Source organism: Phyllobates terribilis, unplaced genomic scaffold, assembly GCF_046119375.1.
Source record: "Phyllobates terribilis strain yellow unplaced genomic scaffold, ASM4611937v1 Scaffold_10__3_contigs__length_209671492, whole genome shotgun sequence".
Lineage (NCBI taxonomy): Eukaryota > Metazoa > Chordata > Amphibia > Anura > Dendrobatidae > Phyllobates > Phyllobates terribilis.
The window spans coordinates 67,708,662-67,735,480 of record NW_027362770.1 but is presented as its reverse complement, the minus strand read 5'-3'; the positions used below and the strand labels follow the sequence as shown (position 1 = coordinate 67,735,480).

General features: G+C 41.6%; 1 protein-coding gene across 3 annotated transcripts in view; it reads left to right on the top strand.

Moving 5' to 3' along the window:
• Positions 1 to 26,819, top strand: part of LOC141164392 (A disintegrin and metalloproteinase with thrombospondin motifs 2-like) — an 837,082-nt gene that overhangs the window by 335,710 nt on the left and 474,553 nt on the right. For all 3 annotated transcript variants that reach the window (XM_073649565.1, XM_073649564.1, XM_073649563.1), the window contains exon 5: positions 8,883 to 8,966. In XM_073649565.1, coding sequence (XP_073505666.1) covers positions 8,883 to 8,966 — 84 coding nt within the window. The remainder of the gene's footprint in view (positions 1 to 8,882; positions 8,967 to 26,819) is intronic.

Genomic DNA, 26,819 nt, shown 5'->3' with positions numbered 1-26,819 from the left:
TTGTGGGGGAGCTCCAATGTTTGGGCACACAGGGGCTCTCCAAACACAACATGGCGTCCGCTAATTATTCAAGCAAATTTTACAATCAAAAAGTCAAATGGCGCTCCTTCCCTTCCGAGCCCTGCCGTGCGCCCAAACAGTGTTTTTTCCCCAAATATTGGGTATCTGCGTGCCCAGGGGAAATTTCACAACAAATTTTGGGGTCCATTTTTTCTTGTTACCCCTGTGAAAATAAAAAAAAATGGGTCTAAAGTAACATTTTTGTAAAAAAAGTTAAATGTTCATTTTTTTCTTCCACATTCAAAAAATTCCTGTGAAGCACCTGAAGGGTTAATAAAGTTCTTGAATGTGGTTTTGAGCACCTTGAGGCGTGCAGTTTTTAGAATGGTGTCACTTTTGGGTATTTTTTGTCATAAAGACCTCTCTAAGTGACTTCAAATGTGATGTGGTCCCTACAAAAATGGTTTTGTAAATTTTGCTGGAAATATGAGAAATCGCTTGTCAACTTTTAACCCTTATAGCTCCCTAACAAAAAAAAATTTTGGTTCCAAAATTGTGCTGATGTAAAGTAGACATGTGGGAAATGTTATTTATTAACTCTTTTGTGTGACATATCTCTCTGATTTAAGGGCATGAAAATTCAAATTTTGAAAATTGCAAAATTTTCAAAATTTTCACCAAATTTCTGTTTTTTTCACAAATAAACGCAAGTGATATTGAAGAAATGTTACCACAATCATGAAGTACAATATGTCACGAAAAAACAGTCTCAGAATCAGGGGGATCCGTTGAAGCGTTACAGAGTAATTACCTCATAAAGTGACAGTGGTCAGAATTGTAAAAATTGGCCTGGTCATTAACGTGCAAATCACCCTCGGGGCTTAAGGGGTTAATAATGGGAAGGCCAATTGAAATCGATTCTATATTCTATCTGCAATTTGTGTATGGGTGAGCTATCGCACTATGGATAACGTATTACATGCATCCAGCCAGGGATTATGGTCTTATATTCTGTGCTGCTGCAACATAAAAAAATGATTCTATTCCCGATTAATACCGCTGTCAGCTGCATTTAGAATAGGAACAGGTACTAGGTATTATCAGCGGGAAACAAGTGTTCATTCTGGTCGCATACATCTCTTACACTGTCTATAACTTGATTGCTTTTTTCCAAACATCATTGACAGATTCAACTTTTTTAAATATAATCTGCACTCAGAGATTCATCAAAGCAGGCAGGGTTGCTTGTTCAGTTTGGTGCTGCTACGTACCAAAAAAAAAAACCCTTCGCAGCAGATTAAAATCTATTTTATATTCTATAATATTACTTCTTATCTGCAATTCTTGTATGGGTCAGCTATCGCATTATGGATAGCGTATTACATGCATCTAGCCAGGGATTATTGTATTATATGCCGTGCTGCTGCAACAAAAAAAAATCTATTTTATTCCCTATTAATTCCACTGTCAGCTGCATTTAGAATAGCGACGTGTGCTACAGTGGTGGCCAAAAGTATTGCCACCCTTGCAATTCTGTCAGATAATACTCAGTTTCTTCCTGAAAATGATTGCAATCACAAATACTTTGGTATTATTATCTTCATTTAATTTGTCTTCAATGAAAAAACACAAAAAGAATTGTCCTAAAGCCAAATTGGATATAATTCCACACCAAACCTAAAAAAGGGGGTGGACAAAAGTATTGGCACTGTTTGAAAAATCATGTGATGCTTCTCTAATTCGTGTAATTAACAGCACCTGTAACTTACCTGTGGCACCTGATAGGTGTTGGCAATAACTAAATCACACTTGCAGCCAGTTAACATGGATTAAAGTTGACTCAACCTCTGTCCTGTGTCCTTGTGTGTACCACATTGAGCATGGAGAAAAGAAAGAAGACCAAAGAACTGTCTGAGGACTTGAGAAACCAAATTGTGAGGAAGCCTGAGCAATCTCAAGGCTACAAGTCCATCTCCAAAGACCTGAATGTTCCTGTGTCTTCCGTGCGCAGTGTCATCAAGAAGTTTAAAGCCCATGGCACTGTGGCTAACCTCCCTAGATGTGGATGGAAAAGAAAAATTGACGAGAGATTTCAACGCAAGATTGTGCGGATGGTGGATAAAGAACCTCGACTAACATCCAAACAAGTTCAAGCTGCCCTGCAGTCCGAGGGTACAACAGTGTCAACCCGTACTATCCGTCGGCGTCTGAATGAAAAGGGACTGTATGGTAGGATACCCAGGAAGACCCCACTTCTTACCCCGAGACATAAAAAAGCCAGGCTGGAGTTTGCCAAAACTTACCTGAGAAAGCCTAAAACGTTTTGGAAGAATGTTCTCTGGTCAGATGAGACAAAAGTAGAGCTTTTTGGGAAAAAGCATCAACATAGAGTGTACAGGAAATAAAAGAGGCATTCAAAGAAAGGAACACGGTCCCTACAGTCAAACATGGCAGAGGTTCCCTGATGTTTTGGGGTTGCTTTGCTGCCTCTGGCACTGGACTGCTTGAACGTGTGCATGGCATTATGAAGTCTGAAGATACCAACAAATTTTGCAGCAAAATGTAGGGCCCAGTGTGAGAAAGCTGGGTCTCCCTCAGAGGTCATGGGTCTTCCAGCAGGACAATGACCCAAAACACACTTCCAAAAGCACTATAAAATGGTTTGAGAGAAAGCACTGGAGACTTCTCAGGTGGCCAGCAATGAGTCCAGACCTGATTCCCATAGAACACCTGTGGATAGATCTTAAAATGGCAGTTTGGGGAAGGCACCCTTCAAATATCAGGGACCTGGAGCAGTTTGCCAAAGAAGAATGGTCTAGAATTCCAGCAGAGCATTGTAAGAAACTCATTGATGGTTACCGGAAGCGATTTTTCGCAGTTATTTTGGCTAAAGGTTGTGCAACCAAGTATTAGGCTGAGGGTGCCAATACTTTTGTCTGGCCCATTTTTGGAGTTTTGTGTGAAATGATCAATGATTTGATTTTTGCTTCATTCTCTTTTGTATTTTTTCCTTGCAAGCAAATTAAATGAAGATAATAAGACCAAAGAATTTGTGATTGCAATCATTTTCAGGAAGAAACTGAGTATTATCTGACAGAATTACAGGGGTGCCAATACTTTTGGCCACCACTGTAGGTGGTAACATCTGCTGGAAATGAGTGCTCATTCTGGTCGCATACATCTCTTTCACAGTCCATAACTAGATTTATTTTTTCCATACACTCATTGACCGATTCATAATTTTTACGGTGATCTCTACTCAGAAATTCATCAAAGTTGACAGGAATTCATCTAGTTGGCAGAAATTTTTAAAATTTGACAGAAATTAATCAAAGTTAAAATGTAATGATTTAATGTGTAATTTGCAGTTTCTTTACAGCTTCTGTATGTAAGAGGTAGTGGTGGGAGACTTGACGCTACTGGAGCTGGAATTACCACTTCTGAAGTCTCCAGTGCTTTGTTTCCATCCATTTCTGGGTGCTTCTTGAAATATGTTTAAAGTCATTGTCCTGCTGGAAGACCCATGACCTAAGGTGAAAATCCTGCTTTATGACTCTGGGCACTACATTGTGACCCAAAATTCTTTGGGAATCTTCACATTTCATGATGCCTTGCACACAGTCAAGGCACCCAGTGCCAGAGGCAGCAAAACAACCCCTAAATATCTTTGAATCTCCACCATATTTGACTGTAAGTACTGTGTTCTTTTATTTGTAGACCTCATTCCAATTACAGTAAACAGTTGAATGATGTGCTTTACCAAAAAGCTTTATCTTGGGCTCATCTGACCCCAAGATGCCTGCTGGCCCTTTAAAAATAGTTGAGGCAGCCTGCTGGCATTCTATGAATTGTGAGGGCTGCCTGCTGGACATCCAAATTTCAAACTTTACAGATTATATACGAAAAAGAAAATTGGATCACCTCAGATGGATACGTTATATTGCAGTTGCAAAATACGTCTTTGCTAACCATAGCTGGCTGATAGCCCTCTAACAATAGTAAGGGCCACCTGATGGCCCTGTAAAAATAGGCTTTGTGACTTTGAGTCCCTCCTTCATAAATGAAACCGGATGTGTCTGATCATGTCTCACACGACACATTACCAGATAAGGTAGTAAAATGTGTTACGCTCACGCCCGGACTGACTGGCGTGAGCGTGGTTAGTGGTCCGACTGGGCCACGAACCGATGAGTGCCTGGAGGCACGTGACTAGGGGCCTCGCCAGATCCGACCACGAACACACGATGGCTTAGTCGACTCCGTGGTCCAAGGAGGGACGTGGTAGGTGGCCCAGGTGCTACTCCAGGTCAGACCCCAGTCACAGCTGTTAACCCACACCAGGGAATGCAGGAATGGGCAGGTTTGGCTGGTATGCAGACAGGTGGGTACTGGCAGGCACGGCTTGTATGCAGACAGGTGGGTACTGCCAGGCATGGCTGGTATGCAGGCAGGTGGGTACCGGCAGGCACGGCTGGTATGCAGGCAGCTGGGTACTGGCAGGCACGGCTGGTATGCAGACAGGCCAATACTGGCAGGTAGGAAAACAGGCTGGATAGGGACCAGTACAGACTGGGAAAAAGGAACAGAGTCGCAGGTGCGGTGGACAAGCAGAGCAGAGCTGCAGGCGCAGAGGACAAGCAGATCAGAACCGCAGGCGCGAAGGAAAAGCTGAGCAGAGCAGAACCGCAGGCACAGAGGACAAGCAGAGCAGAACTGCAGGCGTGGAGGACAAGCAGAGCAGAGCAGAACCGCAGGCGCGGAGGACAAGCGGAGCAGAGCAGAACCGCAGGTACAGGCAGACAGGACAGGGCTCTGTTCACATGGAACAGACTGGGAAACACAGGAAGATGGCTGGAACACAGGAGGTAGATACGGAGGCAGGGAAACGGGACAAGCAGAACCAGATGCACACAAGGTACTTGCAATGAAGTAGCGAGTGGACACACAACTCACAAACAGAAGTACAGAGACAACGAGTTGGAGTTAGGTACTGGTTCAGACACAGGAGGAAAAGGGAAGGATCGGACATAGAGACAAACAGGTAATGGACTAGGACACAGTTCAAACAGGAACTGACACTGGAACGAGATACAGGAATGAGCCTGGGTACTCAGCCCCCAGGGTGGTGGAAACATACAAGATACAGGACAGGACCTGGCAACTCAGTTACACAGAACACACTGAAAGAAAGTGTTGCTCAGGCACCTCCCACAGGGTGGGGGAGGTTTAAGTATCCAGTGACTCACAGCAATAGGCTGGGGACGCATTAGGACTGTGCACACTGTAGCTTTAAGAATCAGGAAGGAACCGCGCCGCCACCCTAAGCCAGCAGACAAGAGACACGCACACAGCAAGTAAAGGAGTATAGTGCACAGCCTGGACTGATAGGTAAGTTGGTGGTCTTGCATGGTGGGAGATGGTAAGCCATGCCAGCACACCGCCAGGGATGTTACAAAATGCTAAAATTACATTTATTGGTGAATTTATTTTTTACCGTTGAAAGCAATGTGAATGTGCAAAAACGCATCAAAAACACTATGTGTGAACATAGCCCAAGGTGTGGAAAACAATTTTTTTTCTGTTATTTATTTTGCCTTATATACAAGTCATTACCCTGGAAAGAATGTTTCTTAACATTTTTTCCAGGAAAATCCATTTTAGCTTCGTTTTTGTATGTTTTATTGTCAGTCTGTAAAAGTGGCGTAATTCTCTGACAACATTGTTCACAGCAGTGATATGGGATTCAGAGAGGCTTCCTGAGATCTTCCCCATGCTGTTCCCATTTCATTTCAGCACTGTTTCCATCGATTTTCCAATTTTTAGACCTCCTCCATAACTCTGAGGGGGGGGGCACCAGAAAAATGCTCGAGTTTCCCATTGACGTACATTGTACTCGTTACTCGGGTTGGGCACCCAAGCATTACGATTTGCACAACCCGAGTAACGAGTACCCAAGCATTTTAGTGCTCGCTGATCACTAATCCCTACCAATCACTCAAAAGATCTCTAAGAACTACGCAGCTCAGGAGACCGGAGTATACACATAAAGTGGAGTTATGATGCAATAGAAAGCTTTAGGCTTTATTTTCTTCTTTTTCTTGACATGCACACTTTTAAAGAGTACCTATCACCAAAAATTACCCCTGGCTTTTTTTATTTTTTATATATTATTGGTAGAAACATAAACTAAATTCTAAATATACTGTAAGTATTAAAAAAAACAGTGAGGAAAAGGCTTTTATTACTATTGGAAAAATATGCAAATGACGTGCTAATATCACTTTGAGCAAAAAGTCGCCACAATTTCCTGACATACCTAGACCCCTGATGAAGGTACGCCGAAACACGCTTTGCGGTAAGCGCATATCGTGGATACAGCTGGTCAAACAGGCCTAAGCCACAGGCTCAAGCATACTTCCCCCTTTTACTATATTTTGTATGTATTTTATATTTGGGTTTATATGTTGAAGTCCACTCTGGCTCCATTAGATTGCCATTTTTGACCATCATCTATTTGTGCTTTCCCATATAGTAGGGATGACAAACTTAACACACGGAGGGCCAAAATGGAAAAAAACTTAAACAAAGTCACGGGCCAACCAGTATACTGTATAATGGGCCCCACGTAGTCCTCTATAGAGAATAATTGGCCCCCACATAGTCCTGCATACAAAATAATGGGCTTTATATAGTCCTCCATACAGAATAATGGCCTTATATAGGGTGGCGGTTCTGGTGTTGTGGGTCAAATATAATTACCCTATGGGCCAGATTTGGCCCACAGGCCAGAGTTTGAAATGTATGCCATATAGGAATTATTATATTATACGATACACTAGGATCGATTTGCACTTTAGTATACACAATACATGAGTCATGGCTATATCTGGACATTGAAACCAGATGTACCATATTTGACCAGTACTTTAGGACTTATATGGGACTTTTTTGCACCTTTTAAATGTATAGTCATGTCTGTATGTTGATAATCTGATTAGACTAATCCATGACCAAGGATCTACATTGCTTGTTAGTATCATATCACCCTATGGACTTACATGCATAGTATTCCCAGTATACTATATTTAGGCTTATCATTTGACAGCAAGTCGCCTTTTCTTATAATTTCCTTATTATTGGGCTATTTTTCTTCTTTATTTTTATTTTTTTTCCACATGATATGTTCCTCTTTCATTTTTCATTGCATATCTACTGCTTACAATATTTTTTTTTCATAATAAAATATATTTTTATACATTGATATGACCAGATCTCAGTTTCTTGTTTTAATTATTGCTGGTGAAGTGCAGTGAGCGATCTTTTAATAAAGTGCAGCGGTGTCCCCTGGAGTGTATGATAACAGTTCTTGGAGTCTATCTTCATAAAGCAGTGAGATCTTGCAAGTTATCCCAAGTTCTCTGCTCAATGAGGAGATTGATCAGGAAGTGTTGCCATACCCGCAGATCATGGGGACACCGCTGCATTTGCTAAGAACACTGTTCGCCACACTTCACTAGTGATGTTTATTACAGTTGTCCCTGCTTCTCAGCAGCTTTATATTCTATCATTATTCCACTGGTCTTTGCTCTATTCAGAGCATTTTCACTCCGATCAGAACATAGACCAATGTGACAATAGTAGATGGTGCAGTTGCAGACATTCAGTCTGCCAATAAAGTAGCAGTATGGAAACTGCACTCTTCCGGTCTGGTCTCTGAATGTTCATTAGAAGCCATGCCATCCACAAAAAATAGCTACCAAAAAAGGTTTTTACATAGATATTGACTTTCAAAGAGGTCAATATCTATCTAGAATAAGTAAATACGCACATATACTTTTTTTTTAAATAAAACTACAAAGGTTCTATCACCAAACTACATTTTTGGTGATTGGTCCTCCTTTAAGATGTTTTAAGTCACTAATCTTTTTTTTGTCTTGTAATATTTGTTGACGCTTATTGCACCAAATTCTACAAATTGGTGAACTCTAGTTAATGAATTTTGGACAAAATAAAAAATTATCTCTATTTTTGTCTTTTCACAATTTTAGAGCAAAAAGTCGCGTAATCCATGAAAATGTAGTAAGCAACGCTAAAATTTGTGCAAAAATGTCATATGCATAAAAAAACCCGGGGTAACTGAAAGTACATTTGTGCAAAACGTTGAAACCTTTTTAAAAAGTTGCAAATAATTAGATGTAGATAGAAAAACGGAAAAAAGCGGCAGTCACCACTGACATATATGCGTAAAACGGCAATTTTATTTTGTCATTACGTGAGGAGCAGAGACATGAACAGATGGGCAAATAAGCAACAGCAGTTTCGAGTGAGTACACGCTTCTTCTGAGAGCTGGAAGGAGCATGTAGTCACATGAAACGGTGATCGTTTGCCCATCTGTTCTTGTCTCTGCTCCTCATGTGGTGACCGAATAAAGTTCCTATTTTACTGCACATATGCCAGTGGTGAGTACTGCTTTTTTCAATGTTTCTGCCTACATCCAATATCAAGAACTATATTTTTTCAAGCAGAGCACCGCAGGATCTGGCTTATCCCAAATATTGATTGCTTTGATTCTGCCTCCTCATATTCTTGGAATTGTGGGTGTGTTAGCAGTGTCAACCTTTCTTGTTTTCTTAAATAGTTAGTTAGGTGCATTCATCTTAGCTATAAAAAATGTGCACACAATGGCAAGCAGAAAAAGAATGCAGATGAGCAAGTAGAAAATAGACTTCAAATTAAGAACAGCGTAAAAGCCTTAAAATGGGAAAACCTGGACAAAAAAATAGGCACAAATGCAATAGTCAATCGGACCCATAATTTTTAATGTTATATAATTAAGTCTTGAATACATTAACAATTTACATTATATCTATATTTTTTTTAGGTCAATGAAATCTACCATGATGAGTCACTAGGTGCACATATTAATGTCGTTCTGGTGAGGATAATAATGTTAAGCCACAGTAAAGTAAGTATCCTGGTGTACATTTTACCTCTTCATTTTGATTAAACCAACTGCTCGCTACATAAAAGTGATGCTGTTAAAAAAAACATTTTGAAGTTAAAGAAGAACTCCCACCAAAATATTTACCCATTTCTCCCTTTGTAGTAGATACACAGTGCATTTGTTCATATATTTAGCGATTGTTGTTTTCTCCTGGTATCCACACTGTTCCTACCCTTTCCTGGTTCATGTGAGTAACTGCATCTTCCGTATGGACTGGAAGTCCCTTCCAGGTCCCCTCTTTAACCCCTTTGGCCCTACTGCAACCCAGTCATTGGCTGCCAATAGTTGTCATAGCTCTGAAGGTTAAACAATGACCTCTGGGTCCGCTGGCTATGTTGGCCTGTAGGCTCTTGCTATGTGCAGGCTATGACAGTCTCCTATCAGTGTAAAGCGGACGCATCTAATGCACTGAAATACAAAAAGTATTTACTATTTAGTGTTTAATTTATGTTCTTGGACTAAGTAAAGTAAAAAAATGTTTTGCTTCTAAAAAGGCACTTTGCTATGTAAAATGATAAAAGAACACAATTGTTATCACCGTGTCTGGAACGACCCAAGTTATAAAATTGTCATGCTATATAACTCCTATAGTGAGTACCATAAAAAATAGATAACAATTACACTACAAATGCTATTTTTCCCTTAGAACGCCACAGCAAAAAATGGAATAAAAAGTGAAGAGAAAGTTGCATAAAAAAGTTGACATCACTAAAAGCATCAAATCATTCCACCCAAAAATAAGCCCTGCCGGTAGAATTCTAAAAAAGTCATAGTTTTCAGAATAGGGTGATGAAAAAAAACAAATTAGTATGTTTTCAGTATGCAACAGTTTCAAAGCATAAAAAATCTATAAATCTAGTATTGCTAGAATCATACTGATTAAAAGAATAGGGTTGTTTTATCACTGTCACCCCATGGTGAATGGTGTGAAAGATAAAAAACGATTCCTGAATTGCTGTTATTTGTTCATTCTACTTCCCAAAAAGCATTCGGAAATGTTTCAGCATGTACCCCATACTGGTAACAGAAGAAATTTCCAGTCATTCTGCTCTTTTGGCAGAATTAAAAAAAAGCGCTCAGGTCATGGCAGTGCAAAAACGAATTATGGCGGTACAGAGACCTTTTGGAGTCCAAAGTGACTCTTCTTCATTATAGTCATTGGTTCTAGGGATTCTGTTCGAATCGTGTATTTACAAATTTAGATGGAAAACCTGATGATAACCTTAAAAGCAATCAAAAATTGTTATGTAGCCCAAGATAGTAGTAATAGAAATTGAAACTCATCCCGCAAAAAACAAGCTTCAACAGCTCCCAACCACCCCCCCACAAAAAAAATGTAGGAAAATCCAAACTCCCAAAGAAAAATGACCCCAACCCCTTCTAAGCCACGCAGTGTGCCCATGTATGGCATTTTTGTAACAGGATGAACCCACTTAATTTATGGTGTGCTATATTGGGCACTGAAATGACATTTTTGCAGTTTTCACTGTGTATCATCAATACCATTCTTATTTTCTGGAAAACATTTCAAAATAATCACTACACTGGTAGAGGAATTCCCTGAAGGGTTTTCTACTATTCTTTTGAGCTATGCAAATGGCGCAAACCATTCCAGGAAAATTCTTGTTTCAAAAGTCAAATAGTGTTCCTTCTCTTCTGAGCCCCGCCATGTATCCAAGCAGCAGTTTCCACCCACGTATAACATACTGCCACATTCCAATGGAATTGTGTAACAATGACTCTGCTCCATTTTCTCCTGTTACTATTTGTAAAAATGACAATTTAGGGCTAAAGCAATATTTTAGTGGAAAAATATTTTTTTATTTTAATATCCCAATGTTATAGAATTCTGTAAACCACTAAGTGGTTCAGAAAGCTTTTTACACCCATAGATTATTTTTGTATGGTGTGTCATTTCCAAAATAGTCAGTTATGGAGGGGGGGGGGGGGGGAGTTCTGTTGTTTTGTGGCACTTCAGATGCTGTGCTAATGTAAAATGGTATCCACAATTTATACTGGCCAAGTTTGCTTTCCTAAAGTAAATAGTGTTTGTTCTCTTATCAACCCTGCCCAAAAAAACTAAGATGGACACAAAATGAGGACATACCCTGCTGTAAGTAAATAGTAATAGTAAATATAAACAACATAGGTACTTTTTAAACACTGTTTTTGATTAAAAAAAAGTGTAAAAGCCTTCCCACCGTGAAAAGGGGTACCCCAATAGGGACTGTCCTAATCTCTAGTATTAACCCCTTTACCCCCGAAAGTAGTTTGCACGTTAATGACCAGGCCAATTTTTACAATTCTGACCACTGTCACTTTGAGGTAATTACTCTGGAATGCTTCAACAGATCCCACTGATTTTGAGACTGTTTTTTGTGACATATTGTACTTCATGATAGTGGTAAAATTTATTTGATATGACTGCCATTTATTTGTGAAAAAATCTGAAATTTGGCAAAAATGTTGAAAATTTCACAATTTTCATACTTTGAATTTTCATGCCCTTAAATTAGAGATATGTCACACAAAATAGCTAATAAATAACATTTCCCACATGTCTACTTTACATCAGCACAATTTTGGAACCAAAATTTTTTTGTTAGGAGGTTAGGCTTAGTGCACACGATGCGGTTTTAATGCGTTTCCGCGGCGGTTCTTAGAATGGTAGAGTTGGAAGGGACCTCCTGGGTCATCTGGTCCAACCCCCTGCTCAAAGCAGGATTCACTAGATCATCTCAGATAGATATCTGTCCAGCCTCTGTTTGAAGACGTCCATTGAAGGGGAACTCACCACCTCTCGTGGCAGCCTGTTCCACTCATTAATCACCCTAACTGTCAAAAAGTTTTTTCTAATATCTAATCTGTGTCTCCTCCCATTTAGTTTCATCCCATTGCTTCTAGTCTTTCCTTGTGCAAATGAGAATAAAGATGATCCTTCTACAATGTGACAGCCCTTGACATATTTGTAGACAGCTATTAAGTCTCCTCTCAGTCTTCTTTTTTGCAAGCTAAACATTCCCAAATCCTGCAACCGTTCCTCATAGGACATGGTTTGCAGACCAGTCACCATTCTGGTCGCTCTTCTCTGAACTTGCTCCAGTTTGTCTATGTCTTTTTTAAAATGTGGTGCCCAAAACTGTACACAGTATTCCAGATGAGGTCTGACCAAAGAGGAGTAAAGACCGATAATGACTTCACGTGATCTAGACTGTATGCTTCTGTTAATACATCCCAGAATTGTATTTGCCTTTTTTGCTGCTGCATCACACTGTTGACTCATGTTCAGTCTATGATCTATTAGTATACCTAAGTCTTTTTCACATGTACTGTTGCTTAGCTCTATTCCTCCCATTCTGTATATGCTTTTTTCATTTTTATTGCCCAGATGTAGTACTTTGCATTTTTCCCTGTTAAAAACCATTCTGTTGGTTGCTGCCCACTGCTCCAGTTTATTTAGGTCTTTTTGAATCCTCTCTCTCTCTTCTCTAGTATTAGCTATCCCTCCTAGCTTTGTGTCATCAGCAAATTTAATCAGTTTACCCTCAATTCCTTCATCTAAATCATTGATAAAGATGTTGAACAATACAGGTCCCAGGACGGAGCCCTGTGGTACCCCACTTGAGACATTCATCCAGCTGGATGTGAAGCCATTTACAACCACCCTTTGAGTCCGATCACTAAGCCAGTTATGAATCCACCTAACAGTTGCCTGGTCCATTGCATACTTGGTCATTTTTTCAATAAGGATGGTGTGAGATACTTTGTCAAATGCTTTGCTGAAGTCAAGATATACTATATCTACAGCATTTCCCTGATCCACCCAGTCAGTGATTCTGTCATAGAAGGAAATTAAGTTAGTCTGACATGACTTGTTAGTTACAAACCCATGCTGACTCTGGTTAATCACTTCATTCTTATCCATGTACTTACATACATGTTGTTTAATAATTTGTTCAAAGATCTTTCCTGGTATAGAAGTCAGACTCACCGGCCTATAGTTCCCTGGGTCCACCTTCTTCCCCTTTTTGAAGATAGGAACAACATTTGCTCTTCTCCAGTCTTCTGGGACTTCTCCTGTTCTCCAAGAATTTTCAAAGATTATGGAGAGTGGTTCTAAAATTTCTTCTACGATCTCCTTCAGTACTCTGGGGTGTAATTCATCTGGACCTGGAGACTTGAACTCATTTATGTTAGCTAAATATTCCCTCACAATCTTTCTGTTTACAGATAACTTGGATTCCTCTATTCCTTTAAAAGGACAGTGAAGATCAGTTGATGTTACATTTTCTTTCTGAGAGAAAACAGATGCAAAATAGGAATTAAAAAGTTCGGCCTTCTCAACATCCTCTCTTACCATTTCTCCATTTTCATCCTGTAAAAATCCTATAGCATCTTTGACTTTTCTTTTACTTTTGACATACCCCCAAAATCCTTTTTTATTGCTTTTGACATCTCTTGCAAGCCTTAATTCATTGTCAGCTTTAGCTACCCTGATACGTGCCCTGCAGGAACTGCAGACTGCATTATAATCTTCTTTAGATATGCCTCCCTCTTTCCATTTAATAAACATTTCTTTGTTTCTTTTTAGCATGTGTTTAAGTTCTGTGTTCATCCATCCTGGTTTTCTTAAATGCTTCCCATTCTTCCTACTTTTCGGGATTGTTAACGATTGCGCTTTGAGAATCTCATTTTTAAAAATTTCCCATCCTTCCTGGACATTTTTGTCCTTAAGGACATCCAGCCATTGGATCCCTCCTATTCTCTTTCTGAGTCTCTTAAAATCTGCCTTTCTAAAATCTAACCTTGAAGTTTGAGTCTTCACATGTCTTCCTCCTCTAGTTATCCAAAATTCTATAATAGCATGATCGCTGCCTCCTAGGGTCCCAGCCACCTTTACCTCCTCAACCATTTCCTCCCTGTTTATAAGGATTAGATCCAAAGTAGCAGATCCCCTTGTTTTCTCCCCTACCTTTTGGAAGATAAAGTTGTCAGCAAGAGAGGATAAGAATTTGCTTGACCTGTTAGTTTTACTTGAGAGAGATTCCCAACAAATGTCTGGATAGTTGAAATCTCCCATGACCACTACGTCATATTTTTTGGAGAACTTGGTCATTTGATACATAAAGAGTTCATCCATATCTTCAGCTTGCCCAGGTGGCCTGTAGTAAATGCCTACAATGGTGTCCTTTCCGTTGTTCTCTCCTTGTATTCTTACCCAAACAGTTTCCACAGAACTCCCAGTCTCTGAAGCTTCAATCTCTGTGCAGATATACGCTTTTCTAACATACAATGCAACACCTCCTCCTCGTTTATCAAGTCTGTTTCTTGCAAATAAGTTGTATCCTTTTAGCCTTTTATTCCAATCATGTGTATCGTCCCACCAAGTTTCAGTGATTCCAATGACATCATATTCCTTTCCCTGCATTAGTAGTTCCAATTCTCCTTGTTTGTTGCCCATGCTTTGTGCATTTGTATAAAAACATTTTAGTTTGTGATTGGTTTCTCTTCCTCCCATATTTTTATTATTTAAATTGTTTTGTCTTTGTTCTTCCTTTCCACTTCCAGTAGCAGAGATCTCAATAGTATTTGTCAGCTGTATGGCTTTTTCTGGCCTTTTGCTTCCCTTCCCACATTGTTCTAGTTTAAAGCTCTTCTGATGAGTGTAGCAAGGCGACTTCCAAATACATGTTTTCCAGTCTTCGTAAGGTGCACCCCATCTCTAGCAAGTAGTCCATCGTATAGGTAATTCATTCCGTGATCCAGAAATCCAAATCCTTGTTGACGGCACCATCGACGTAGCCAGTTGTTCACCTGTAGAATCTTATTCCACCTCATTGTTCCATGGCCATCCACTGGGAGGATGGATGAGAAGACCACCTGCGCTCCCAATTCTTTCACTTTCTTGCCTAAGTCTTCAAAGTCACTGCAGATGGTTTCCAGGTCCTTTCTTGCGGTGTCATTTGTCCCCACATGTATTAGCAGGAATGGGTAGTGATCTGTAGGTCTGAAGAGTCTTGATATCCTGTCCGACACATCTTTAATTTTTGCTCCTGGAAGACAGCACATTTCTCTTGAGGTTATGTCTGGTCTGCAGATAGCGGCCTCTGTTCCTCTTAACAGGGAATCCCCCATGACCACCACTCTCCGTTTTCTTCCGCCGTGGAAACGCATTAAAACCGCTTGGTAATAGGTCTGCTATGTATAGCAATGATAATCTGCATGTGCTGTACACATGATGCGGAAATTTCCGCTGCGGATTATCATTGCGGCAGAAACTGCAGTATAACCAATTCAGGCACGATTCCGCAGCGAATTTGCGCCCATTGACTTGCATTAAATCACAGCAAACCCGCATGTATAATATACATGCGGATTTGCTGCGTTTCAATGAAAATCAATAGGCGCAAAATCGCGCTGCGGCTGGTACCCGGGTCGGGAGAGGAGGCTGCTACTCCTCTCATCCGACCGCTGCTCTGGCTGATAACAGCAGCGTGGATGGGAGAAGCAGCAGTCTGCTCTTCCCAGCCCGCATGCCTGCGCTAGTAAAAAAAAAAAAAGAATAAAAAAGTAAAACTAAAAGAAAAAACCTCATACTCACCTGTCCGGCAGCCCCCGGTGTCCTCCTGGTCCCCGGCGGTGATCCTCTCTCAGGATCGCTTTACACTGCAGGGCGCAGACTCGCACCTCGCAGTGTACTGGCAGGACCCGCGATGACATCACTGATCACCTTATGGTCACGCGACCATCAGCTGATCGGTGACCATCAGCTGATCAGTGCCGGAAGCAGAAAAAGCGACACCCATTTTTCCACGCGGTTAGTAATGGGGGCGTCTTATAGATACTAACCTGGGCTTCACGTCAGCTGCCAATACAAGGCTGACGTGAAGCCCAACCCCATTACCCCACTGACACCACTACAGGGCAGTGGGAAGAGTGAGGCTAAGCGCCAGATTTGGTGCATCTTATGGATGCGCCATTTCTGGGACTGCTGAGGGGTGATATTAATAGCCGCGGAGGGGGCTAGTATCCATGGCACCTTCCATGGCTATTAATATCAGCCTGCAGCTGTTTAGTTTAGCTTTTGCTGGTTAGATTTTATAGGGGGACCCCACGTAAAAAATTTTCTTGGTTCCCCCTGTAATCTAGCCAGTAAAAGCTAAACAAACAGCTGTGGGCTGATATTAATAGCCATGGAACATTGTTGGCTAATGGCTCCTTCCACGGCTACTAATATTAACCCCCAGCGGTCGGCTTTCCCTCTGCTGCTTATAAAAATGACGCGGGAGCTCACGCCATTTTTTTTTTAAATTTTAGGCTCTGTGCCCATAATTCAGACGTAGCAGCACTTTGGACGCAAATTTTTGCTGCGTCCAAAACGTTGCATTCTATTGAATGCAGGTAAATCCACATGTGTTCGCTGAACCATGCGGATTTACTGCATTCAATACTTTCTAGTGGTCAAATTTCTGTTGTGGAGACTAGCTACTGCGCAAGAGAAATTGACATGCTGCGGTCCTGAAAGACGCGCTACATGTCAGTGTCCACAGGTGATTCGCAGCCTCTGATGCACGCATAGCGGACATGGGATTTCTTGAGATCCCATCCACTATGCTGTAATATCTGGATGCTGCGGGTTTGACGCTGTATATACACGCAGCGTCCAACCAGCAGCGGCTCCCGACCGTGGCCACGTACCCAAATTCACCTGCAGCATGTCAATTTCTGTAGCAGACATGCTAGTTTCCGCTGCAGATTTTGACCGATTGAAGTGTCATTATATGATGTGGATTCACATGTACCGACAACAAAAGTGCGGCATTAGAACACCGCGTTTTGGACGCAACATAAATACGTTGTGTCCAAAGCGCTGCTGAGTGCTGATCGGGGGACGTAGCGGCTAACAAACCAGCTGTGAGATGTTATTTAATAGCCAGGGAAATGTATGCCTAATGGCACCTTCCTTGGCTAAAAAAAACAGCTCACAGCAGTCGCATAAATTACATGAATAGAAATGCTAATGAAGATTGGGTGAATTGGACTAGCTGACACCCAGCTCTTCTGTTTGGTGATGTCCCACCAAATAACTTTATTTAGCTCCAAAAATCAATCATTAATACTCAAAAACGCTTCAAAAACCGCATGTAAAAATGCGTCAAAAATGCATGTAAATTCGCATGCATTTTCTTCTGCCAGGGAGAGGCAAAAACGCTCAGGAAATTTCTGCTTCAATTCCTGAATGTGTGCACATACCCTTATAATGGTTAAAAGTTGACCAGCAGTTTCTCATTTTTCCAACAAAATTTACAAAACCAATTTTTTAGGGACCACATCACATTTGAAGTGTCTTTGAGGGGCCTTTATGACAGAAAAAGGTGCTTCACAGGAATTTTTGGAATGTGGAAGAAAACAGTGAACATTTAACTCTTTTCACAAAAATGTTACTTTAGACTCAATTATTTTTTATTTTTGCAAGGGTAACAGTAAAAAATGGACAACAAAATGTGTTGTGCAATTTCTCCTGAGCACGCTGATACCTCATATGGGGGGGAAATTGTTTGGGCACGCGGTAAGGCTCGGAAGGGAAGTAGCTCCATTTGACTTTTTGAATGTAAAATTTGCTTGAATTCTTGGCGGACGCCATGTTGCGTTTGAGGAGTCCCTGATGTGCCTAAACAAGTGACACCATTTTGGAAACTAGACCCCTCAAGGAACTTATATAGATGTGTGGTGAGCACCTTGAACCCCCAGGTGTTTCGCAGAAGTTTATAAAGTAGAGCCGTGAAAATAAAAAAATCTAACTTTTTCCACAAAAATGATCTTTTAGCCCCAAATTTTTTATTTTCACAAGGGTAAAAGGAAAAAATGAACCCCAAAAACTGTTTTGCAATTTCTCCTGAGTACACCGATTCCTCATATGTGGGGACTAACCACTGTTTGGGCACACGGCAGGGTTCAGAAGGGAAGGATCACTGTGTGACTTTTTGAATGTAAAATTGGCTGGAATCTCGAGCGGACACCATGTCGCATTTTTAGAGCCCCTGATGCACCTAAACAGTGGAAACCCCCAAAAGTGACCCCATTTTGGAAACTAGACCCAGGTACCCAGAGGTACGACGCAGAATTTGATAAAATTAAGTCATCATATTGAATATGTTGTCATTAGTCTTGAGCGCAAGTGCTCACTACTTGAGTTTGCACCATGTATCGTGGGTGCTCGAGTCCTCGACCCGCATGTTTTACGGTTGTTAGACTACCAAAAAACACATGCTCGTGTATGGCAGGCAATGCCCGGTATTTTTTTTTGGCTGTAAAACAGCCGCAAAACATATTGGGCGGAGACTCAAGCATGTCACTCAAGGACTCGCGATACTCTGTGCATAACTGAGCACCCGATGCAAACTCAAGTAGCGAGCACATGCGTTCAACACTAGTTGCCATATCGTAATTTTTCTTCTTTACTTTTGAAAAAATCCCAACTCCAACACAACCCTAACCCTAACACAACCCTAAAAGTCATAACCCTAACACATCCCTAACCCAAACACAACACTAACCCTATCCCGAGGGATCCATTCACTATAATGAGGCAGCGGTATAAGTAATTTGACAACTTTATTCTTTGGTTCGGTGCAATTACAACGATAGCAGATTTATATTGGGTTTTTATGTTTGACAGCTGTCACACAGTAAAAAACACCTTTTTTTTTGCAAAGACTAGTTTTTGCATCACCATATTTTGAAAGCTATAATTTTTCCATATTTCAGCCGAAAAAGTCACGTAGGGGCTTGTTTTTTGTGGGACAAGTTGATGTTTTTATTGGTACCATTTTCGGGCACATGACATTTTTTTATCGCTTTTTATTCAGATTTTTGAGAGGCAGAATAAATAAAAACCATCAATTCAGGAATTGTTTTTTTTTTTTATGCCGTTCCGCGTGTGGTAAAATTGATAAGGCAACTTTATTCTTTGGATCAGTATGTTTACAGTGATACTACATTTATATAGTTTTTTATGTTTTGTAAGTTTTACATAAAAACTATTTTATAGAAAAAATATTTTTTTTGCATCACTTTATTCTAAGAGCTATAACTTTTTTTATTTTTCGGCTGATGGAGCTGTACGGCGGCTTGTTTTTTTCTGGGACAATATGACATTTTCAGCTGTACTATTTTTATTTTCATTCGTCTTTTTGATCGCTTTTTATTCCACTTTTTGTTCGTCGGTTTGATGATAAAGCACCATTTTTTTTTTTTTTACGGTGTTCACTAAAGGAGTTAACTAGTGAGACAATTTTATAGGGCAGGTTCCGGATGCGGCGATACCACATATGTGTACTTTTATTGTTTTTTTTCATAATAATATTTATTTATGGGTACAATATGATTATGTATTTTTTTTCTTTTTTAAAAAATATTTTTACAACCTTTTTTTTCTTATTTTTTTCACTTTCTTTACTTTGTCTCACTATGGGACTTTCACTTTTAGCAGTCTGATCACAGTTATAAGGTATAGCAGTGCAGGATCTCTGCTATACCTCATAACTGTTAGTGCTGCAGACACGTTACTTTGATCATGCACTGCGCATGATCAAGCTAACTTGCTGGTGCCTGGTGACCCGGATGTTGTCATGGCAACATGGGGTCACCATGGCAATGATCGGGACCCCAAATGGCCAGTGTTCAATAGTGATAAGTTCACGTCCTGTGTGCAGAGTTCACTATGCTTTCTTCAAAAAATACATATTCAGTGCTCAGCATAAATGAGTACACCCCCTTTGAAAAGTAAGATTTTAATCAATATCTCACTGAACACAAGAACAATTTCTAAAACTTTGTCAATGCCGAGTTTCATATAACATTTTTGTTCACACATAACATGAAAGTAAGGTTAATATTTTAACTTTGATTACAAAATCTTCAATTTTGCTCAAATTCAATGCAAAAGTGAAAACACCGCATGTCAAAACTACTACATCTATTATTTTGTATGACCTCCATGAATTTTAAGGATAAAGTAAAGTCTTCTAGACATGGAATGAACAAGTTGACAACATATTGCCCTATATTATTCCATTCATCAGGAATAACCTCTTTTAGAGCCTGGATTCTGGACAGAGGGTAATGCTCAACTTGTCTCTTTAGAATTCCTCATAGGTGTTCTATTGGCTTCAGATCAAGAGACATACTTGGCCACTCAATAACGTTGACCATGTTTTTCTTCAGAAAAGTAACAGAGGCCTTAGATGTGTGTTTTAGATCATTGTCATGTTTGAAAAGTGTATGTCTACGAAAGGTGCAGAGTGATGGTAGTGAAGGGGGGCACTGGCCCATTTGCTGTGGGCCGGAACTGAGTTCTCCTTGCCCTGCAACCCCTCTGCTAAACAGGAGTTTGAGTGATGTGTGTTGTGCTGTGGAGTTCTTTCTTTACTCACTTTCAGTTCGGTAGTCCTTGTTACATTCCCTGTCCATGGGATCGGTTCCGGCTACAGACAATACAGGAGATCTTAGGTCCGGGTTAACAGGTTCACCTTTAGGCTGCGTTCACACATTGCTTTTTTTTCTGCGTATTTTTACGCGTGCGTACTTCCTGCTTTTTTTACCTGCGTTTTTTTACACAGGTAAAAAAAGCACCTCCATTCACACACTGCTTTTTTTCCTGCGTTTTTTTACGGAGGATGCAGGAGAAATGAAGTGTGAGGATGGAGGATTACACCTGTATGTAATGTAATGTATGTGTCTGTATGTAATGTAAAGTAATGTCTGTGTCTGTGTGTCCGGTCTGTGTCTATGTGTCGGGTGTGTGAGTGTCCCCCTAGCAGTGTATGTACAGACAGCTTCTGGCTGCAGTACATACACCGGTCCCACCGCTGCCAGCATCTCCAGTGAAGCGATGACAAGCACCTATCCGATGGATGGGAGAGCCGTCCGGTCCCACCGCTGCCAGCATCTTCAGTGAAGCGATGACAAGCACCTATCCGATGGATGGGAGAGCCGTCCGGTCCCGCCGCTGCCAGCATCTTCAGTGAAGCGATGACCAGCACCTATCCGATGGATGGGAGAGCCGTCCGGTCCCACCGCTGCCAGCATCTTCAGTGAAGCGATGACAAGTCGGCGTTCGCACCGGTCCCGCCGCTTGCAGCTTCCTGCCGTAAAGCGATCACAAGCCGGTCAGCTGACTGGAAGCTGGTAAGCTACAGTTACCTGATCGCTTCACCGGCAGATGCTGGAAGCGGCGGGACCGGACCGGACGCCTCTCCCATCCATCGGATAGGTGAGTATCCATAGTTTCTCCTGCGCCTCCATCAAAAAGCTATGGAATTACGCAGTGTGTGAACACCGCTGCGTAATTCCATCACTTATAATGGGCACAATAGGAGAAAGCGCAGGAGGCAGCTGCGTAAAGAATTGACATGTCAATTCTTTACGCAACTGCGATTACGTACTGCGTAAAAACACAGTGTCTGAACGGCAAAGTGAATTTCCCATTCACTTTGCTGGCAGACACTAGGCACATTGCGTATTTCGAAAAAGCGCGCAAAAATACGCAATGTGTGAACGCAGCCTTACTGTGCAATTCGGTTACACAAGGCTGCAGCATACAGATTAAGACAGAGTCTCTTTTTAGTGATGTTCCCTTTGCTCTGTGTCTCATCAGTCCTCACCTCTGTTCTGCCCTACCTGTTCCTAGTCTGTTTCTGCTGACCCTAGGGAGCCTCCTTCGGACATAACAGCTTCCCTGAGGACCACCATCTTTTCCTTTCTCTGCGACCCGGCCGACATCTTCCTCACAAAGGGAACAGAGATATGACACTCAATACCTCTTCCGGACCTTAGGCACAAGACTGTCCCAGCATCCAGACAAAACTTTGGATGTGTCCTCATACTGTGAGGAGACTTGAACTGACATAACCCTTTCACCTCTGCTGCATTGACTTTCTTAGAACCTGTTAGCACTGTAATGTCCAGCCTTGCTTTCAACTTCACTCTCCTACACTGACTGCACTCAACTCCACCCAGAACTTGAACTCACTAACCGGGAAAATCTTTTCTATAAAAACCAGTCTAACCCTTCCCACACTGTGGGTTAATCCCAACACTGTTAACTATCTCCTACCCTGTGTAGTGCAAACTATATCCCTATGCTCTGTATGGTTCCCCTAGTGGACAAGCTTCCTGCATTCCCAGGGACAGCCTTAAGGCAAAGCCTAGGGGAGAACTGAGACACAAAACTGGCCATAGGGATAAAATATAACATTGTTTATCACACATAAATAATCACACATCAACCAACAGACAATACCAAACAACTCCCCTGTTGCCACAATGTCTTCTTCTACCCTACCACCTCCCTACAGTAGCATCTTCTCTTTTAATGTAGAGCAGGACATTTGGGAATTCATGACACCATCAATGAAATGTTGCTCTCTGACACCTAGTTCTTTCAAGTCAGACTTCTAGTTGTGTATTGGCATTGGAATTCCACACTCTCACATGTTTGTGAATAGATGAATATATCTGTGGAGATCCAATGTAGAAAAGAATTGTTAATGTAAATCCTTACTCTCTGAGTAAAGATCTGGTAGTCTTCACTTTTATTTAAGAAGTCAAGTTTATTTTATGGTTGGTGGTATGCTTGCAAGCAAATGGTAACTAGATAGCCCCTTGCTTTTATGTGAAATTAGTTTTACAGTTGATGAAATAACTTGGCAAAAAGGATATGGCTTAACTATGTAGGTACTTGCCAACTCTCCTGTAATATTGGGAAGACTCTCTGAGAAGTAGTCAAATCTGCTGTTATGATCTGCTACAGGGACTAAGGAAAGACAGGAGATCTGTCCCTACAATAGAACTAAACTAGATCCCTACGATGTAACGGGGAACCTGATCCTGCGATCAGACCCGCTAAAGTCCTCGGCTAGTCTGTACGAAGACCTATAGATGTGAGGGAGGGATCCCTACAAGAATTAGGGACTGGGATATGTTGGACACCTCCTAGCAGAAATAGTAGCAGTCAAAGATAAACACACAACAAAAAGCATAGAGGTCAGAAGACCTAGCAAAACTAACAGAGAACGGCAACAGAGCACCAAGCTAGCTCAAGAGTAGTAAATACAATGAAGTCCAGCAAGGCCAGGAGGGCGGAGCCGGATTAAATAGGCAAAAATGGTCATGTGACCAGCAAAAACCTAACAGGAGAGTTCTAACAGTACCCCCTCTTCTAAGAGGATCCTCCGGATCCCCTAGGCCCAGGCTTACCAGGAAACCTCCTGTGAAAAGCTCTGACAAGTCTGGAAGCAGAAACATCATCCGCCCTCACCCATGAGTTATCCTCAGGTCCGAAACCCTTCCAAGCGACGAGATACTGCAAACTCCCTCTATACCGTCTAGAATTTAGGATGCGGGAAATTTCATATTCCCCGTCCTCCACCACCGGAGGAACAGTGGCAGAGGAGTCACCATCCGACACATCAGCTTTTTTCAACAGAGAAACCTGAAACACCGGGTTAATCTTCCAGGACGTAGGAACCTCCAACCTAACAGCAGATTGGTTAACTATCTGAAGCACCTTAAAGGGCCCTACGAACTTGGGACCCAATTTTTTAGAAGGAATCCTCAATCGCAGATTCTTAGAGGACAACCAAACCATGTCACCAACAGCAAACAAAACCTCTTGCCGTTTCCTATCAAAGTACCTCTTAGATTTTTTGTTAGCCTCCTGAAGATTACCACGCACATCCGTCCAAACTCTCTCCAAATCACCGGAAAAACTCTCCTCCTCAGGCACAGCCGAAACCAATTTGGAGAATGACCCAAAAGACGGATGTCTCCCAGAACAACAAAAAAAAGGCGAACTCCCAGCAGAAGAGGATGTATGGTTGTTAAGAGCAAATTCAGCAAGTGGCAGAAACTCAGACCACCCCTCTTGATTGTCTGCCACAAAACAACGCAAGAACTGCTCAACATCCTGGTTCTTCCTTTCTGTCTGGCCATTAGACTCAGGATGATATCCGGATGAAAGCGACAAATGAACTCCCAACCTGTCACAAAAGGCACGCCAAAAACGAGCCACGAACTGAGGTCCCCTAACAGAAACAATGTCAGTAGGAACACCATGTAGTCTGACAATTTCCTTGACAAAGGCCTTAGCGAGTGTCTTAGCGCAAGGCAGTTTGATGAAGGGAACCAAGTGACACATCTTGCTAAAACGGTCCACGACCACCCAGATGACCGTGAAACCTTCAGAGGGGGGAAGGTCAGTAATAAAGTCCATAGCTAGATGTGTCCAAGGTGCACTAGGAACCTCCAGAGGGCAAAGCAACCCCGCAGCAGGAGCATGCGAAGACTTGGATCTAGCACACACAGTACATTGGCGCACCCACTTAATGACTTCCTTCTGCCATCCAGGCCACCAAAAACTGCGACTCACAAGTCTCTTGGTCTCAGAAATTCCTGGATGACCTGCCAACCGAGACTCATGACACTCAACAAACAAATCTTTCCTAAAGGTCCTAGGCACAAACAACCTCCCATGGGGAGTGTTAGATGGGGCATTCTCCTGAGCTTTAAGAATCTCATCCTCCAAAACGGAGTCCAAAGCAGCAATCACAACACCTTCTTGTAAAATGCTCTCCTCTTCCTCCTCAACACCGAGCATGGGAGAAAAGCTGCGAGACAAAGCATCCGCTTTAACATTCTTGGTACCCGGGATGTAAGTAACGGAAAAATTAAACCGCGAGAAAAAAAGTGCCCACCTAGCCTGACGGGCATTCAAGCACTTGGCAGCATCAAGATAGATCAGATTTTTATGATCAGTGAAAACCTGAATGGGAAATTCAGCACCTTCCAAGAGGTGACGCCAGTGTTCAAATGCAAGTTTAATCGCCAGCAATTCCCGATTACCAATATCGTAATTAAGTTCAGTCTCAGAAAAAATTTTTGAAAAAAAGGCACAGGGATGTACTCCATCCTTGTTTTCCTGAGACAACACCGCACCGACCCCCACCGAAGAAGCATCAACCTCAACCAAAAACGGCTTAGTCACATCAGGCTGCATAAGGATGGGAGCAGAGGTGAACCTCTCCTTTAGAAACACAAAAGCTTCAATGGCCTCAGAAGTCCACTGAACCGCATTAGCACCTTTCCTGGTGAGATCGGTCAGCGGTTTGACAATAATAGAAATTTTTTTTATGAATTTTCTGTAATAATTGGCGAAACCCAAAAACCTCTGTATCGATTTCAAACCAATAGGCCTAGGCCATTCCTGCACAGCTTGAACTTTAACCGGGTCCATCTCAAAACCTTCACTGGAGATAATGTAGCCCAAAAAACTAATTCTCTGTACAGCGAACTCACATTTCTCCAGCTTAGCAAAAAGCGAATTGTCCATTAATAACTGTAATACCTCACGTACGCTCCGCCAATGAGACTCCAGATCAGGCGAATAAATCAGAATGTCATCCAAATACACAACCACATTTTTGCCGATTAAAGGTCTAAGGATGTCATTAATAAGATTCTGAAAAAATGCTGGAGCATTGGTAAGACCAAAAGGCATCACCAGATTCTCAAAATGACCCACAGGAGTGTTAAAAGCAGTCTTCCATTCATCACCCTCCTTCATGCGCAACAAATTGTATGCCCCCCGGAGATCAATTTTAGAGAACCACTTGGCCCCCACTAACTGGTTAAATAAATCAGGAATCAATGGCAGTGGGTAAGGATTGCGTACAGTAATTTTATTAATCTCACGAAAGTCCAGACAAGGACGTAAACCGCCATCTTTTTTTTTTTACAAAAAAAAATCCAACAGCCACAGGAGACTTGGAAGGCCTAATGTGACCGGCGGCCAAGCTTGTCTGTATGTATTCCTCCAAAGCCTTTCTCTCAGGAATAGTAAGATTAAATAAACGACTTTTAGGAAGAGTCGCTCCAGGGACAAATTCAATGGTACAATCATAGTCTCTATGGGGAGGCAAAATTTGTGACTCCTCCTCAGAAAAAACTCTCCAAAAATCCTGAATAGGTACAGGTAATTCCCCTTTTTCCACCGCAACAATATGTCCATTACAACACTTGTCATAACATTTAGGGCTCCAGGACTTAATTTCATTGGTAGACCAATCCAGTACAGGATTGTGCAATTTTAACCAGGGTAACCCCAATATTACTGGAGAAGGCAAATTATCCAATACCACCAAATCCAAATTCTCTTGATGAATACCATTAATAGTGAGGGGAAATTCACAGACCTTATGAGTAACACTCTTCAAGGGAGAGCCATCAACAGAAACTACAGCAATAGGGGATGACAAAGTTTTAGGTTCTAATCTAAGTTTTTCCAAGAATCCCCCATCAATCACATTCAGAGTAGAACCACAATCCACAAATACCCGAAATTCAATTAATTCATCCTGAGCAGCGGTAGTAGCAGATAGGAATACTCCCTTAGAATTTAAACAGGCAATACGTGCATGACTGACCATTTTTTTTTTTCTTTCTTCATACGAAGCACACAGTTCTTAATAAAATGACCAGAATTTCCGCAATAGAAGCACAAGCCTTCAGAAAGCCTGCGGTCTTTTTCCTGAGAGCGGGGTGCCACCGCCCCAATCTCCATCGGCTCTCCATTGTCAGGAAAGACCCTCTCAGGACTCGGAGCTGACATAGCAGAGGATTTACTCTCATTAACCCTTGCACGCAGTCTCCTGTCCACCCGTATAGCTAATTGCATTGCCTCCTGCAAGTTTCCAGGTGTGGGATAAGCAATCAGTAAATCCTTAACCCTTTCACCTAGCCCTGCAAGAAACAAGC